Source organism: Ursus americanus, chromosome 25 (genome assembly GCF_024610735.1).
Source record: "Ursus americanus isolate L20-20 chromosome 25, mUrsAme1.1.p, whole genome shotgun sequence".
Taxonomy (NCBI): Eukaryota; Metazoa; Chordata; class Mammalia; order Carnivora; family Ursidae; genus Ursus; species Ursus americanus.
Window position 1 is genome coordinate 5,806,447 of NC_142151.1, and position 18,227 is coordinate 5,824,673.

The 18,227-nt window shown below is 50.8% G+C and overlaps 1 protein-coding gene across 1 annotated transcript in view; it reads right to left on the reverse strand.

The window, feature by feature from the left end:
- Positions 1 to 18,227, reverse strand: part of CRACR2A (calcium release activated channel regulator 2A) — a 142,226-nt gene that overhangs the window by 11,407 nt on the left and 112,592 nt on the right. The window contains exons 15-19 of the mRNA XM_045781296.2: positions 16,266 to 16,398; positions 10,947 to 11,028; positions 10,720 to 10,834; positions 2,899 to 3,000; positions 604 to 680 (exon numbers count right to left, since the gene is read on the reverse strand). Of these exons, the coding sequence (XP_045637252.1) occupies positions 604 to 680; positions 2,899 to 3,000; positions 10,720 to 10,834; positions 10,947 to 11,028; positions 16,266 to 16,398 (509 nt within the window). The remainder of the gene's footprint in view (positions 1 to 603; positions 681 to 2,898; positions 3,001 to 10,719; positions 10,835 to 10,946; positions 11,029 to 16,265; positions 16,399 to 18,227) is intronic.

An 18,227-nucleotide genomic window follows, 5' to 3' on the forward strand; every position in this document is an offset into this window, starting at 1 on the left:
TGGGTGGATAGATGGAATGAAATGAATGCCTATAAATAAGTGAATAAATGAATGAATGTCCAAGTATTGAGAATAGGACCCTCTATGGTTTTGGTTTTTTTTTTTTTTAATTTTGGTATAGGAAGAGGCTTATGAAAACAGTCTTTTGGTGGAACTAACCCTTTGAGCACTGTTCCCTTGGTGCCTCTAGTCCCCCCAAAGAGCCCCTCCTCTCCCTGGCTTCTCCACCCCCTCCCCTGGAGCCCGTATTATAACTGTTATTGTTTCCAGCTGGCTGCCAACTAATCCTTGCTAAGATATTAGCCAGTGTTCAGGGACCTATGATATGACCTTTCCCAGAAGCATTTGCATTTAAAAAGAAGATCCCTGGGAAAAAGGCAGCTTTTAAGACTCAGAAGAAGACTGCGGTGGGGGTAAGAGGCAGGGAGGCTTTCTTTTTTGTTCTTATTGTATTTCAGAGGGCTGTCCCTGAATCCCACACAAAGGCTTAGGCCTCCAGCCCCTTTACCCAGAAGGCTTGAGCAGACAGATGGAGTATGGTCCGCACAGAGGTGAATGCAGTGCTTCCCACCGGCCTTTGTCTGCTGGGATGTGCCTCTTTACCTGGCTAGATGGAGCAGGGACTCTTTGGTGTTGTGGCCAGAATAGGCACTGCATTCGTAGAAGATCAGTTTTTTCTCCTGGAATCATAAAACAGAGGGAACAGAAAGAGTATTGGGGGAGCTCGACGGAACCATGGGAGGTGGGAGAATACAGTCTGCACCTACCCGCATCCCTCACTTCCCCTCACAGACCCCTTTCATTCCTTCCTCCCTCCCCACTCTGTATGAGGAGGTTGATTTCCCTCTCCTCGTGCTTCCTATCTAAGGCGAGCTCTGTAACCATCTCCCAGGTGAGCTATAACAATGTAAAACACAAAACAGCATGCTGCTTCGTGCTCTACGTTTTCCCAAATTGCTCACACATATGTATATGCTCGTTTCCCTTTCACACCAGCCTGTGATGCAGACAAAGACACAAAGGCCAGGATGGGCCACTTCTTCCAACTGCCCAGCAGGGAAACTAAGGGCATGGGACAAATGGCAGGTCTGTTCATTCAGTGACTTATGTAGCTAATAGTGGGGCTTTTTCCAGGACACTGGCATTCCGTGAACCTTGGGGCAGATGTCACTAAGGCACTCCAGTAGAAAATCTCCTTCACACCAGTAAATTAATATTCCAGCTGCCTAGGCTGCCAGCGTTGGCGCCATGGGACAACTGCCCATCACCTCAGTAGGCAGACGCTGTGCTGCCTGCACGGTGGGGGCTCTTGGCCAAGGCTCATCATTATATGCATTTATCACTCCTGTTCATAGATTTCCTGCTTCCTCGGGACAGTGCTAAGGGCAAGGAGCGCTGGAGGCTGATGCCCTGTGGGGATGCAGGCAGCTGAGCCAGGACACTTCTGCTGTGGTTTGCAGATCAGGGGACTCTACAAACACTGGCTCCCAGTTCAGCTTTCCTGATTCATGACCCAGGGGCCCCGCTCCATCCTCTGCCCTCTTCACCCAGCCGCTGTCCACACTTCTGTTGGAGCCTGACTGTGGGTCAGTCTGTGGAAAAATAAAGCCTCCATGGTGGGGGAGGGAGAGCACGTAGGATCTAGAATTAGAAGACATGATTTGCCTTCCAGCTTGCTTCCTGACTCCACCACTGAGGACCTGTGTGATAAATTGAATCAATCACAACTTCTCTGAGCCTTGTTTTTGTTTGTTTGCTTTCAACTGACCAAAAAAAGACAAAAGAAAAAAAATGGAATGATACAAATACAGGTCTGCAGTTTATTAATCAAAATTCTTGGATCCAGGTGTACTTTGGCATCCAGAGACTTTGAGTTTCAGAGAAATAGCAGACATATATACCGTGTATTGTATTACCCTCCATGGGTCTAGGACAGAACCCCATAATCAACATATTAATATTTTTTCAGTGAAACATTTGAAAATTCATTCAAGCAAGGTAAACAAAGACCATAAGCAGCTTCCCATCAGTTCTGGTCAGATCTTTCTGCCAGATGAGATACAAGAAACCTTTCTATGGGCAGAGTTCTTCCAAATTTCGGTATTGTGGATAAGGGATGGCAGACAGGCACCTACCTTGTCACCCGTCTTCTTCCTTGTTTCCTTGACCCTTACCATCTGTGCCAGTTTGCCCAGGCTTGGGGGCTGCGAGTCCTCACACACTAAAAAGTATGGAATCCTGGGGCTGGAAAGCACCCCCATCTTCCCAGACATAGTTTCCTGAAAACCACTCGGAGGCAGGAGAAACAGCTGAGGAGCAAGCATTGTTTGCTGCCTGATTTCCACCAAGACTTATAGGTCCCCAGCTTGGGCAAGAGGGCTGATGCTTATTTTAATGCTACGTTTTCGAGTTCATGCCCTGAGTTTATCTCAAGTTCACAGCTTGGGGCTCAATCTTGATAGAAATGGATATGCTCTCTAACAGAGCTCTTCAAAGAAGGACAAGCTGCTTAACAGATAGTGAGTGTTTCATCCCTGGAGATGATCAAGTGGAAACACAGAAGAAGCGATTTGGTATCAGATAGGGGATTTACATAAGTAACCTCTTACTACCTAAGAATTTATCATTCTGAGTCCCAAGGAAGAGAGTTTGGGAAAACTCCCCACACTCTAGTCATCCTCGGCCAACTCTATCTTGCGACGTGTGGCTTTCTACAGAAAGTTCCCCGTGCGCAGGAACTGGACCATTCCCATGATGGATGCCAGGACACCCACCTTGCCCACTTGCTCCCTTCCCAGGGGGCTTCCAGAGAAAGCTCCCACCAAGGCTCTTGGGCACAGGCCTGACTGCCCTCAGGGTCCCACCCCGTCCAGAGAGATGGAAACGTTTGCTCTTTACCTTGGCAAGCTGCTCTCCGAGGCCTCGCGGAACTTCCCGCTCTTTCTCATTGTCAATTTTATTGCCCAGCAGAAGAACAGGAATGTAGTCTCCCACAGCTTCCTGCAGAACAGATAATCCCCCAACTGAGAGAAGCATCCATAAGGAAACCCCAGAAGGGCAGGCTTAAAATGCTGGCGGGAAAGATACAATCTGGCTTGCGAATCCCCTGCTGCCACAACAGGCCAGGCGAGAATATAGTCATCCCAAAAGCTGAGAGGGAGCATCACCTTCCTGAAGAGCCTCAGTTTACAAGGCTTCTGCAAGGTGCCTCAGGCCTGTCTCCGGGTGCCTCCCAGATTCAGCTGTGCAGTGACCCCCCACCTCCCTCCCCACTCACCCCTGCTGGATGGGACATGCAAGCTCCCAGGTGTGCTGGGGGTAACAGGATGAGGGCACAGGAGACGCTGGTGAACTATGTGTCCTTTTCCAGGACTGACAGCATCCCTGAAAGCATTCCTAAGTGACCAGACTTAGTCTAAATGAACCATAATGAAGCAAAGGAATTAATGCAACGTGGTTCGGCGCAGTTCTTGGGGCTGCTTTGATCAGAAGTGGCATCTCCAGGGGCCTCATACTGGGCACATAAGCTCCCTGAGGGTTGGGTCCAATTCTGATTCATGGTATCAGGTCCCCAGCGGCCAGTCTACGATTGTTGCATATGGAACTGGAGGTCGCCGCATGGGGCAATACAGATCCCTCCTCCAGGTGCTCTGGCTCAGACAGAAGCCTGCGTGGGGAAGAGCTCGGTGCTGCAGAAGCTCCACTCCTTGCACCACAAGTAACAGGCATATTCACGGGGTCGACCTTGTCTACTCCCCCGGTGACTGTGGCATATCAGCCAGGGGCCTGCACCCTGGAGTCTCTGCGCCCCGGGGTGTCCTCCCTTGTGAAGTGTGTGTACCTCATGGGCCTCTCAGGAGGGCAAACAAAGGGCCCACGGCACGCAGCTATTGAGTGAGTAAATATGGTAATATTCACATGTAAGCAGGTGGTTATTTTTACTTAGTGAGATATTTAATTAGGGGCCTTTAATAATAATTTGGTAACCAATAGTTATTCACTGTAGCTAAAATGTTTTACGAAATAGAGGGGGGAAATGATAGAAGCCAACAACTGCTTACAGTTTTGCCAAGAGTTTAGCCACTTGATCTCACCACTTCAAATCCATGTCCCAAGTCCGTCCAATAGGTGCACGTGCTGTAAGTCTGAATGCAGTTATATTTGAAATTGAGCCTCCGTGGCTCCTCCATCTACACGTTCATTTTTATTGCAGTTCCGTAGTGAAAACAATTCTCATTTAGTTGATGAGAATGTTAAGGCTCAGAGAATCAGAAAGAACATTGAATAACAAAGTCATCGAGTTATGAGGACCCTTTAGTATACGGGTCCACGATTCTCCAACGTTTTTCTCTAAATTCTGATTTCCAGTGAACTCTCCGCTATTTCGTGTCTTATTAACTAGAATTCTCTCAAAGTGGTATTTCCATTCATCCACGGTCAGACGGTAATTCATGTTGGTAATGATGGCTCAAAGGCACTGCGTGATTTGGAATATGTCTTCTGATCCATCAAAAATAGATCAAATTATGTGCACTGCAGTTGAGGTGCTAAGTGGATCACACCCTATTCCAAGTATTTGCAAATGAGAAACCACTTATGGCATAGAGACCATGCTGTGGCTCCCTATTACCAGCGTGCTGGGTAATGGGAATAGCCCCATTTTCTGACTGTGTTGTGCCACAGAAACTTGTGCGAAGACTTTTTCACAGAAAAGGAAAAAAAGAGGAGGAAGCAGGGAAATGGGCCAAAAGGCTTGCTGTATAGAGCACATGAGAGATATTTGTAGATTTATGTGTGAGGGATGACTAAGGCTTGTGGGATTTCTTGACATGGAAACTCTGAAAATATGAGCATCAGACTTGAAATCCCAAGGCAGAATTCGAACCCGATTCAGGTATGTTGGAATGGATGATGGCTTCAGTCTCCTCACTTGCAAAGGGGGTGGTGGTACCGAATGACCAAATAGGATCAGGTAGGGAAGAGTCACAAGCCCGACATCTGAGCCCTGTGCACCACAAACAGCAGGGCTGCCTCTCTAGGAGAAAGGAGGGGGAGCCTTCTTTTTAAAAGCAATTCCTGGATATAAAAATAAAACATCTTAGAAGGAGCAGAAAAAAGCCACCCCCCCAACACCAGCTAGAGCTACGACTTCTGTTCTTTGCATTGTTCCTCTCTTATGCAAATACTGTGGACAACTTGCTTCCCTTCCATGGGCTCTGGCTTGCCACTGATAAAGAATTGGGCATATCTCCAAAGATATGGCAAAAATAAGTGAGTACACACACAAGGCCAGAGAGTCTACTATCCATCATGGGAGTCAGTCATCATCAACCCTGGCCCAACACCAGGCTCTGACACAGAGCCATGGGGAGGATTGGGGCCAGGGTAGGTGTCTCATGGTCCCCTCTGACTTTAACCTCCAGTCTTCAGCTCTCGGCCCAAACCTCATACTTTCATGCACCCAGCTATTTGTTCAGTCTGCATGTTGCTTGGCACAAGGAGGCTCGTCGTGACCCACCAGACGAAGTGATGCTTCCTTTGAAAAGTCTACAGTGCACCTCCTTTGGCAATCAAGTCTAAGGTCCACCCCACCTCTGGTGACATTTCTATAGACGCTGGTAGAACTCCGTAGGCATGGCAGGTCAGAGGGAAGGAATCGAAGCTGCTTGGCCGGGCACACGACCTCTGGGGGGCAGGCATCCGAATCATTCCTTTTCACAGACTCTATTCTATGAGCTATGAGATGGACATACGCAGCTGGTTCCTATCCACTGACACCCGACACAGAAGCCTCGCCATACCTCCAACCACTTTAGTCGCCTTTCTTCGAACTTGAGCTTGTTGGAAGACAGACGTGTTGAAATTCAAAAGATTACCCACCTCTGACTTTAAATAACATGAGCTGTCAACTTGGAGCAGAGGACTGGCATTCAGCTCAGAACGTGCAGCTGTTGGGTTGGTTAGCTGTAGTGTGTGTGTGTGTGCGTGTGTGTGTGTGTGTGCGTGTGCGTGTGTGTTAATATCCATTTGCTGGGAGGCAAGAAAAAGCACTTAGCCAGGATAGTGCTGCTATTTCTCTGGAGCCAGAACAAAAAATTTCTCAGCACATTAAAGCGTGTAGTTATGCTAAGAAAAAAAAGACTGCAAAATTATATCTTGGGGGTTTCCATATTTATCCACCCCCTGGACTATGAGTCAAAACAAGATTTATTTGTGTAGTTCGTTTTAAACTGCCAGCACTTCAAGCTCAACTTGGAACATGGGGGAAAAAAATCAAACTGCTATTTTTTGCTCTGAGCTGTACATTGCCACCAATGGCAAAGATCACAGAATGAGAATTAGCCAGTGGTCCACGAGGGGAGAGGAAAGTGGGCCTGGCCCCTTTGAGCTAACGAAGCGTCTGCTTTGAGGTGGAAGTGGGAAGGACTGAAAAAGAAATGAACACCTATTTTTCAGAAACAGATTTCACCCATGGACCATGTGATGCTCTTGTCACATAATGCATAATGCAGCATAACGCAGTGGAGAGCCCTAGATTCCAGCTCTGGCTGGGCGTCTGGCAAGCTGTGGGTACTTTTGGACAAGTCACTTCCTCTCTCTGGATTGCAGGACTTTTCATCTATAAAACAAAAGGCTGCATTAGACTAATCTCCAAGTTTTTTTCCCAGTTCGGGGACGCTGCTGCTGTTGGCTTAATGACTCTGGTCATTTTCCACTTCCTTGACTTACAGGCCTAACAAGACAGGGCCATCGGAGTGACAAAAGATGGAAATGGGAAGTTCAACATGCCAGGACTGCAGACATTCACGACCTACAAACTGGATTTGGGGAAAATACCATCCCGTTTAGAGCTTGTACCAAATCCGATTTTCTCTGATACAGGCCCCAAAGTCTCCGAATGTCCAGTTTGTCCCACGGTCTCAACACGGGACCCTGGAGGGGAACCAGTTTCTTCTCTAGATTAGACCAGTTAAACCAGTGGTACCCAGCAGAGATGAGAAGGAGGTGGGGGGAGGCTGGGGATACCGAGGTGTCAGGAATGGCTATCTGCTTTGATGTGCTATAAGGTCCATAGGGAATGTAAAATGATGGGACAATCAGCACAGAGAATGCTGGGGCCAAGGTAGGGCTGCCTAGTGGTGGGGGGACATGAGGGTGGGTGGGGCATGGGCCAGCCGTGGGGGCTGGGGCTCTCCTACCTCATAAAGCAGCACAAGCATTAGTAAGCTCTCTTGCACCAAAGGATTTTGGTTCCATCGGGGCTGGAAGGACCCTCAAGGGTCCTCTCATCTGCCCACACTCCTGCTCCATCCTGGACCCCCCACCTCTGCTAGAGGATCAATGTCATATGCTGTAAGAATGTGGGGGCCAGGAGGAACCCTTCAGAGCCTCTGGTCCACTCTGTCATTGGGTGATTCGCCAGTTTCGTGGTCAGGAAGTGCTGAGCTGGGACGGTAAGAACTTCCTTTTCAGGAAACTCCATAGCCCCCCCCCCGCCCCCAGCATCTGTTCCCACCCCACACAACCTCTTCCAAGAGTGAGTCTTTGCCACGTATAATCTGTGGCAATTTAAACCCTTTCTTCTTACACTGCTTTTCAGGTTGCGGGAGGAAGGGGCGCTGCGAACAGCTGGCCAGCATTCACTTAATAATAAGGCTTCAGAACCTGAAGCCTGTTATTAAAGCTCCCCCTCCACCCTCCCTTCTCCAGGCGAGGGAGTTGGCAAAGTGCTTGGAGCTCTATGGAAAAATAAGGTGCTCCACAAATATAAAGTACTTATTATTTTCAGTTCCCTCTGATCAAATTAGGTGTCAGGTTTTCATCTGTCACCTGACACCTCTGATTGCTGGTTGCCAAGGCAGAATGACTTCAGCTTTTCAAGAATCTTGAGAATAACTGCATTCATGATCCCACTGTTCCACACCTTCGACACACACTCCACCACCTGACACTTGTTCACGTGGGCACACAACCGCCCCCTGCACTTGCCTCCAAACCCTGGGCCACTGGACTGGGTCCCCACACCGAGTCCCCCAGAGCGCCTCGCCCATGCCACACAGGTGGGTGACGCTCAGCGGATTCTTGTGAAAAGAGCACAGACATCTTTGAAAGTGATTCAGAGCCTTGCTTCTCAAAGTGTGGTCCCCGGCCTGGCTGCATTGGCCTCGCCTGAGAACGTGTTAGAAAATGTGGAGCCTCGGGGCCTACCTAAGACTCTGCACCTCCATTCTGTATTTTAAGCAAGGTCCCCAGGAGATTCCTATGCATCCTAAACTTTGAGAAGCACATCTCCGGCATGGAATCATGGCAGCTGAGAATCAAAATCACCTGGGGAACTGTTTTTTTGTTTTTGTTTTTTTCCTTAATTGTATTTCCAGACCCTGAATCATCCTATTTGGGAGAGAAGGCCTGGCATCTGTTTTGTTGGAAAGCACCACAGTTGATCCTGATTATCCAGGTTTGGCATCCCCATTTAGCGTTTACCTGTACCTTCTGCTGCTATTCTCAAGAAGGGACAAACTCCAAATTATACAGAAAAGCCCCACCCACACCTGGAGAATTCTGAGTTAACCGCATTTCCGCGTGGCTTCCCTGGGCCATCGATGCACTAGGCTTTCCCTGGGGACTCTTGCTGGGTACGTGCTGACAATGCTTTTCAGCCCTACCCGACTTGGACTTGGGAATACGCCAGACATCCGGTGCTTGGCCCGGTTTTCCGGAGAATGACCAAACTCGTGCTTCTGGCAGCAACGGCGGCCCTCTGCTATTTCTTCGCCTCACCACCGCCACCAAATTCAACCTGATATCTTGCCTCTCCAGCTAGGTCCCCGGGCTCTCGGTGCAAAACCGGGGCCTCCGAAGCAACAGACCCTACTGAGGGCAGAGAGCACGGTTCTGCAAGTTTGCCTCCTCTATCCATCCCATTCATCCCAGACTACTTGAACTGCCTTTGCCTGCTCCAGTCTGTCTCAAGATGTCGCTATCAGGGGACAGTGAAATGCGCATAGCTGGGAAGAGAAGGGGTGAGGCAGACATCATGGCCTCCATGTCTTCCTTGAGAATGAGATGGCTGTTTTAGATCAGTGATTTTTCAAAGGGAAACCCTCTTGTCTAACAAAATTGTGCCTGGACTTCCAATAGAGAAAACGGAATGAAGCAGAAGTGGTTCTGATTGATCTGGGGGATGAGCCCTCCCCAGTTCCTGGGAGAAGTCATTATGTTCCTAGGGTTCTAAGGAAGAAAGTTTGAGAACCACCAGATTAGATAATCCCTAACGTCTCTTCTGGTGCTTAATTTCTGTGAGGAAGAAAAATCTGTCACACTATCAAAAAAAAAAAATCATGTCATAAATTCCAAAGTTTAAACAGGAATTGCTTCCAGATTACCCATCCCATGTACCTCCATTGTGAGCTCGGTGGAGAGCCATTTGCTACATGTCAAAGTTACATTTTCTCTACTGTAAGTTTCTCAAGCACAATCATTTTTGAGAAACAGTTTGTATGAAGCAAATTTCAGAGAAACCTTTGAATCTGGTTTCCACTCTTGTTCCTTCTTTTTCCTGGAAATTAGAGAGATGTGGATTCACAGCAGAGAAAGGAGTGGCCTAGCCAATCTAAACGCTATGAGAAACAGATTTTGGTGGGAGGAATCACAGATCTTAGGGCCAAAAGGATAAAGAAATGAACAACTCCAGGATTCTGCCCGCACGACGACACAGTATCCATTCATGCCTCCCGCATCTGTTGAGGGCTAGATCTATGGGGCCCCATGCCAAGCTCCGGTACACAGTGACAAAGACACAGTGTCAGTTCTCAGGAGACCCGGAGTGGCGTGCAGCAGGGAGCCGGGCTGGCAGCCGTGTCCCTCACAGCAGTGTTACAGTGTGGTAAGTAGGTAAGGACTACGCCAGGTCTTAGGGGCTTGAGCGGAGGGTTGAACGTGAACTCCACGGACAGGAACCTTCTCTCTTATCTGTTGCTGTAATTCCCAGAGCTTACAACAGTGCCTGGCAGGGCTTTAGACAAATACATGAACAACGCCTGGATCCCGCAGGTGGAAGGAGGTGGGGCATCCTAGCTGAGGCCCTGTCAAATAAATACGTGGCTTGCCCACCCCTTGGCCTTGAGAAGGCCGCATCCGAGTGGCAGAGGAAGAAGACGCGGATGGTCAGAAAGCACAAAGCACTCACAAAGCAACTTACTGCAAGTACGAATCAAGAGAGTGGAGTTTTAGAGCCTACCCAGATTCGAAGAAGAGGGCTATTGCCTGGGGGCCCTGCCCAGGGAGACTTTGGAGTAAGCCGGGGGCCCTCACATTGTTGATCAACCTCTACTCTTGTGAAGGTTGTGACAGAGGCCCCAAGACACTGTGTGGAACTGCTCCTGGGCTGGGCATAGCGGGCCCCCCAGGAGCCGGAACAACACAGAGGGTGGAAAGGGGGAAGAACACGGGTGAGACTCAGTTTAAACACCCATTTCTCTCCATTCTGAGCCCCTCCCCCAATCCTAGCCCGCTCACTCGAGGCACTTCTGGCGATTGTAATGACACGGAGTGCTGGGCTTGGGCGAAGGGCCACGTGGACGCCAGAACTGCTGTGCTCCCAGAGAAGGCGGCTTCTGAATCAGGTTTTGGAAGAGCAGAGGGCCGGGCAGGAGATGTGCAGGGACAAGGGGGAGGCAGAACTCAGGGTCAGCGCTCCTAGCAAGGTCACCAGCTCACCTCCACGCTGCTCAGCCACTGCCGGACTGACAGGAACGACTGTCTGGCGGTGACATCATACATGACGATGACGCCATCGGCCTTCCGGAAGAACTGCTGGGTGATGCAGCGGTACCTGCCACCGAGGACCACACGTCAGGGGCCGCACGGCCTCCCCTGCAGCCCACACCTGCAGCCCTCTTGCTGGGCGGTGGAGGAGGCAGGGTTTGGCCGGGGGCGCTCCTCACCTCTCCTGCCCCGCTGTGTCCCACAGCTGTAGCGCCACGTGCGACTCGTCCACGCACACCATCTTCACCTGATAGTCGATGCCTGCAGGGTGCAATGAGCCTGTCACTTCCAGATCAGAAAACGACGCCCCCACATGTCCGGAAGCACGTGAGGCCATGGGCGACAAGCCTCCCTGTGCCAGTCCCCCCGGGGAGGGAACATGGGCAACTGGACGGGGAGGCATGGAACCTGAGTTCTGGTCCTGTCTCTGCCCCTTAGCGGCTGTGGGGTGTGGATCAAATCACTTAATCTCTCTGAACTGTAGGTTCCTCGCTGTAATGTAATCCACACCCTCTTTAGGGATTTTATAACAAAGTTCAAATGAGATCACATGTGTAGAAGGGCTACACCAAGGCAAAGATAACCGTTGTTTTTCATGAATTTACTCCCTCATTGCAAAGAGGGAGGTGGAGGAGGCAGTCCTCCTATTTCTTTCTCCCCCTACTCCCTAAAATCCTTTTCAAAGTTCCCCTAACAAAATTCAAATATCCCTGGAGGGATGGATCATACTTTCAGACTTCCATCGGCCAATACAAAGGTCTGTGGAGGAGTGGGGGAGGGGTGGCAGGTAAGGGGAGGGTCAGAAGAGAAGAGAAGGGGTAAGGGAGGGAATCAAAAGCAGCATTCACCCTTGAGATGGGTTTTGAGCTCCTAATCCTAGCCACTGGGCCAGTCAAAATCATCTCTCTGTGGCCTCGACCCTACCCAGAGCCTGGTACAGAAAGACGAGGTCTGGACCCCACAGCGGCCCGCAGAGATAAAGACCTTAAAGCAGCTGCTCTGAGAACATATTCCTCTTTCCTGCATTGTGTAAGAATATTCACAAATGCTTAACACTTTTCAAAAAGTCTTTCCCCCTCGTGGTATCTGATCCGGGAACCAGAGGGCATCACCTGGCACCTTCAAAAAGGCCCAGGGGGAAGGAGTTGGGACATCTTATCGAATTGCCCTGGAAGGCTCAGTACGGGACAGCAACAGAAGCTTGGAGAGAGAGAGAGACAAAAGACACACCAGAGAGGCAGTAAATAGGAAAGGTCACCCCAGCCACTGTCTCCAGGCAAAGCCTAGTGCACTAGGGGCCCAGGAGTGGCAGGAAGGCAGGGGGGAAGAGTCCTCCACTAATAGAAGCTCAGACCCACAGGGGTTCTAGAGGCTCTGTGCTTCACAGGGGAGGGCCGGAGAGGGGAGTGCATTCATGCATCTGGGAAAGAAAAAAAGCGATTTGTCCAGTTGGTAGAATGCTTGGTATTTCTAGGTTTCCTGCGCCATCTCTCCATCCTCACAGTGCTCCTGTGACATCCACGTGAGCGTTGTTATCTGCACACCTGCACAGGGACACACGTGCACGCACTTCCATACACACACGCACTCATGCACACACACTCACGCCCAGGACCCATGTTGGGCAGCAGCTACAGCAAGTTGCAAGCCCAGCTCGGAGGCTCATTCCTTTTGCAGCAGTGCCCTATGCACGGGGCTACCTGGCAGCCTCATTTCGCCTGGGAAGTCCAGGGCTCAGTGCTCCCCACAAAATGGATTATGACTGGCTGGGCTGACTCTAGGGGTGAGTTTTCTTCTTAGCGAAAAGTGGAAGGGCTTCCCCAGTCTGTGCTCTGGGGGACAGAGGAGCTGCCTGCTTTCTGATAACTCAGGAGAAAGCCATCCACGGTCCACACACCTTCAGGGCCTGATCTGAAAGCAGGCTGAGGCTCCACAGCCTCTGAGGACAGAGCCCTCTCCGGAACGGAAAGGCAAGCAGGCAGAGGGGGAGGTGGCGCTGCTTGGGGCGGCTGGGTCTTGGCTGCAGTCATGGTCCTGCTCTATCTCACTGGCTAAATACTTCACTGGAGGACAGGGAGCTTGTCTTGCAGGGAACAAGAGTACTGGCAAAATGGGTTCTGTGCCGTGGTGAGCTTGCTGAGAGTCCCTGCTGGGTACACGATGTACTTGTCTCTGCAACCTCAGACAGAGCCCAGGAAACTGAGAAGCCCTCAGGGGCAGCCTGGGGGCGGTGGCAGGAGACACAACAGAACGGGCAACACACAATGACGTGGGACCAGAGGGCCTGGAATAAACTGGTTTCCAGGACCACAGCCAGTTCTAACATTTCAGGAGCCGGGCAACCCAAGCTGTATGTCCCAGTCTCAGTTCTGCCTCTGACCAGCTATGCGACCTTGATGACATTACATCACTTTGGAGGGGGGCTTCACTCCTCATCTGCAAATGAGGGGTGATGGAGGGTGTGGAGGGATTGGTCAGATGTTTATAATCTTGAAGCTCAGCTGTAGCATTCAACAAACACATGGCAGTGACCCCCAACTTGCAACCTAACTTGTTCCTGAATGACAGCTGGACGTCAGGGGTCCCCGTCACTGAGAATTGTGTCTTGTCTTGTTGGGGGTTGGTGTGCATTACAGCTGGGTTGATGGACTCCAAGATGGCTGATGTTAACCCCTCTGGACAAGACAGGCTCAAGATATCATTTAGAGTAGGGGGGATGTGGGAAGGGGGAGGGTCAGCAAGTTGCCATGGAGAAAAACTCTAGGGATTTTTCAGTAGAGATGAGGAGTGGGATAGAAAGCAGACTGGTGGCCAAAAAGGGCAGAGTGCATTCCTGTCGGGAAAAACTTCTGGAAGAAACACCTTGGGCGGTGGCCTGTGATTTAAGGCAGGAGGCTGTGAACCAACGTGGGGCAGTGGAAGGAGCACAGGACTCGGAGTCCCGGTTTCCAGGGAGCTTTAGCTTCTATTACTCAGTCTTGTCATTTACAAAATGAGCTCCGACGTTCTATAGAAACCATCATTTGACATCTCCAGGACACCCACGGGGCTCAAGCACTTGTCTTTGAAGGAATCAGCTGGTCCTAAGGTGGGGTGGGCAGGGTGCCCCCAAGTCATACTGTCGTATTGTAGCGTTTACATTGTGCACAAGCCAAGAGTCCAGGACAGATCATGTCCGTATGAGGGAGCAGGAGACCTGAAGTCCCCTTTGATGGGGGAACTGCTGAGTCCCTGTTCGTGCTGTGTTGATGCTGATTGTGCTGCTGCCCTTAACAAGTGGTGGGTGGCCAGAGCCCCAGGCTTAGGGTTGGACTGCTCTGGCTCTAGAGCAGGACTCTGCGGCTCTTCTGTCTCTTTAAAGGGAGCATCTTTCTGGTGGCTGGTGTGACATCTGTTACTGACATGTGTACCAGAACAAGGCACGTTGTGTGGCAGGGAAACTAATTTCAGCTGCCGTTCCAGCATGTTCTGAGCAGTGTGATGAAGGGCATTCCTGATTTGGAATCTTTGATATTTTTCCCTTCCTAAATTGTAGGTGTTTCCATAATTGGTCTCCTGGGAAGTGCAAATTAGTCTGATTTTTCCTTTTTCAGAGGCTTCCAGCTCAGGGGCACAAGTTGGAAATGTAAACGGACCCTGATGCCCTGATTTCATCGACAGGGGAGGCACACTGTGCACGTTGCTCAGAGAGATGCCTCTGAGGGCCAAGGGCCTGGCATCCACCCCGTCTCCCACGAACGTGTGCTGGGGCCCTGACTTGTGGGGGTCTACCCCACGGAACACCCCCAGGAAGGTGAGTCCTCCTCCTGCAGCCATCGCTTCCTGCAGGACACTGGGCTCACTCCCAGCCATGCCTCTCAAGGCTAGCAAGGCCAGACTTCTCCAGGCTTGGGTCATAGGCTCTGCCCTTCTTCCTGTCAGGGGACTGACTCTTCATCTGAGGATGTTCTCAGTCTTTGGGTGGAATGTGACAGAAAGGACGCGACAGGAGAATGTCCCAGATGTGATAACAACATAGAAAAAGACCCAACAGTAAGAACGGGATGTCTGAAGCATGTGGGGAGAGACCCATCTGCAGGAGCACATTTGGAAGGAAGGGGAAGAACATGGAACCTCCCCAGGAAGGGTTCTGAACAGGGGAAGTTGTCTTATAGGGCCAGCTTGTCAGACAGCTGAAGGTCAAAAATGATCCAGGCTTGGAAGCTGTCTTGGGTGACCCGGAGGAAGATCCAGGAGGAAATCCTCCAGGAAGAAAAACTTAAAGCCCCAAGGGGAACATGTCCTCCTGAGATCACCCAGCTGATCAGTGGCAGAGCCGAGAGGAAGACCCAGGACTCCTGATGTCTCACTAAGCCTCAGCAGCGTCCCCTGCCTGTACCCACCCGTGCCCACCTCTTATGGGCAACTGTCCTCACTGCTCACTGTGCCCTGAGCGCACACAACTCGACATGCTTAGGAGATACTGTGGAATGGTATAGAAGGGGCATGTGGGGGCCAATATCAGCACTAAACCAGCTGAGGGAACGTGGACAAGCCTCTTAACCTCTCTGGGCCTCAGTTTCCTGATCTGGCTATTGGGCTAATAACAGTACTTTCTTCCCAGGGCTGTGCGAAGATAGATTGAAATGACAAATAAAAAGGCCATGGTAAATATGCAGATCACATTAATATATTTTCAAATACAGCTTCCTTATCACTGTGGCTAAATGGTACATAGTAGTCTCTCAGTGGATTTATTTTTTTGCTTGACTGATTCAAGCAAAAGGTAGAAGCTAAAAGGTCAGTATGCTCTTGGGTCTTCCTACATCTTCCAATGCAATGAGCAACTTTGGGTGAAGGGCGAAAAGGCCTCTCTCTGAATAAAATACTACTCAAATGTGGGAACACATTAAGCCATGATCGTCCATTAATAGCTGAGCCTAATGAGTTTCCACGACGAAATCCAGCTGTCACCCAGCAGGTCTGGGATGCAGAATGGGTAAGATGTGATGGTAAATGGAGTCACCCAGAGCACTGTCCTCCACCCCACCCCTCTACACAATTGTGCACATACATACACACACACACACGTGCGTGCACATGGGGAGGGGCGGGGCAGGAAGCTGCTGGTGCACGGGGGAGGCAGGGCTTGTGGTGTGGGGGTGTGCACCTCAGGAGGGGCATGAAGACTCAGGGCCCTGCTGAAAATGGAGAAAAAACAATAAAAAAAGAAATGGGCTCAGAGGGGAACACGGGGCCCAAAGTCCACCTTTGCCAGCGGCAGCTCCCCTCAGGCTGGACAAAGGAAGCGTTTAGTGGCTCCACTCTGTGCGGAATGAGCTTAGTGGCCGGCACTGCGCAGAGGGGGACCTGACCTTGCTCCATCGGCCTCACTGGGGAATAAGCCCGCACGGGCCCCCTACCAGCCAGGCCCCATGGCCACTCCCCAGGGCCCCCAGTCCCTTCCTGGGCCCCCTTCGCACTCCCTCCCCTTCCCAGAGGGGGGCTCGGGAACTCACCCACAGTGGCTGCCAAGCCAGGGGCAAACCGGTCCTCACAGAACCTCCTCAGGAAGGACGTCTTCCCCACGGCCGAGTTGCCCACTAGCACAATTTTGAAGAGCCGGTCTGGGATGGGGGGAGAGGCTTCCTCCTGTGGACGGCAGACAGTCTGGCCAGCTGCTGGCAGGGCCACTAGCCCTCGTCCTGCTACAACCCGTCCTTCAACCAGTCCCTACAGGTTCCGGCGGAAGGTGGGGACCCAGACCGGCACGAGGGAGGGCACTCTAGTCTTGGATGCAAGTAGCTTTGGGCTCCGGACATAAGCGCTCCTTCTAGTATCTTCAGGACGGAAGAGAGACTCTCATTCAACCATTTGTTGTCTGCCTACTGTGCGGCAGACCCTGGGCAGAAGAGACAGGGATGGGGAGGCAGGCCTGGTTTGTTGTGGATGGAAGGAGGCAGTCCTATAAACAAATCATTACAACACAAGCTTCCAAGTGCTCTGGGAGCGTGGAGGGCCAGTCCTGGGTCCACGGAGAAGGACACTTTGAGCCAGGGCTTAAAGAGAAGCAAGATTCTCCGTGCAGGGGAAGGACAGGTGGGATGTTTGCAGGGGGAAGGGGAGATAGAAGAAAGGCATACGTATAGCACAGGGGCAGAGACGGCCCAGGGTGGGCTAGGGGGCCTTTCTTTCTGCCCTACCATTGAAAGCCTGGACTGAATGGAGGATGCTCTTGCTTGGCTCCCTGCACAGTGCTCATCCTCCCAATCTCATCCGCTTTCATATAGGACCCCATCTGCCTGGGAAACGGTCTCCAGTCAGTAGGTTGGGAAATTGGCCATGCCAGACCACTGGGCGGAGCTCTCCAGTGTCAACCGGTCACTGCGCTCCTTGTCCTTGGCCCAGCAGCCGGCAGGGACTGGGAGCAGGTCTGCCCGTGAGTTAGTCTGGGACCCTAGAGCCCGGTGGGGAATGGACTTGCTCAAGGACAGCCGGAGCAGCAGGGTAAGGAGCCGCCTTCGGGCACACAGCCCACTCGGCTGCATGATCATTCCTTCCCATGAGCTGCTTGTTTGCTCACCCAAATCCTGCCTCCAGGCCCAGCCCAGCACTGCCTGGCCAAATGAGGAAGCTCTTTAGAATCTATTTAGAAGTGGATTTGGGGGAATTAGCTCCTCTCATTGAGCAAATACTATAATGGAGTGGCAGCAGATATTAGCAGTACTTGAATCTCAGAGAAAAGCCATTAACAGCCTTTTGGGGAGAAATCAATTCCATGCAGTACTTAGGAGGGAATTCAAGGTCAATGACAGGAGTTTAAACTAAACTTAGAAAAAAAAAAAACCCACACTCATAAACTATGCCCTCTGCCCTATTTTCTTAATACTGATAATGCATAAGGGCATCGACTCTGCTTACCCCTGCTCAGCCCCTGCCTCCAGTTGTCATCTGTTTGAGACTAAAGCCCAGTGCAGCAATCTGTCTGTCCCTAGGCATGTCTACAGGTGGGGAATGGGAAGCCCGGAGCAGAAGGAGATGGTTCTGGCTGCAGAGGCTGTGCTGGCCCTGTTTTAGGAAGAGCAGGGGGTTTTGCAGGCCAAAGGGGATCAACGCACTGGTGGTCCAGCTCTGGGCAGGCCCCACCTCACAGGAGCAGCGAACGCCTACTCATGTTCACTCATATAACCTGTGTCCCCTCGGGGGGGACAATCCACAGTGTGATAACCAGAGTGGGGGGAGGGGGCTGGAGGAAGATCTATTCCCATTCTCTGTCCTGCCACTTAAAAAAAAAATCTTAAAAAAAAAAAAGGAATACATGCTAATTTTTAAAATTAGGAAAAACAGAAAAGTAGAGAAGAAAATAGTAATTCTTTATAATCTACCTTGCCACCCAATAGTGGTCACTATTCATATTTTGGTGCCTTTCTTTTAGGCTTTTTTCTATGTAGATGGATGAATATATGTTTTATTTAAACAGA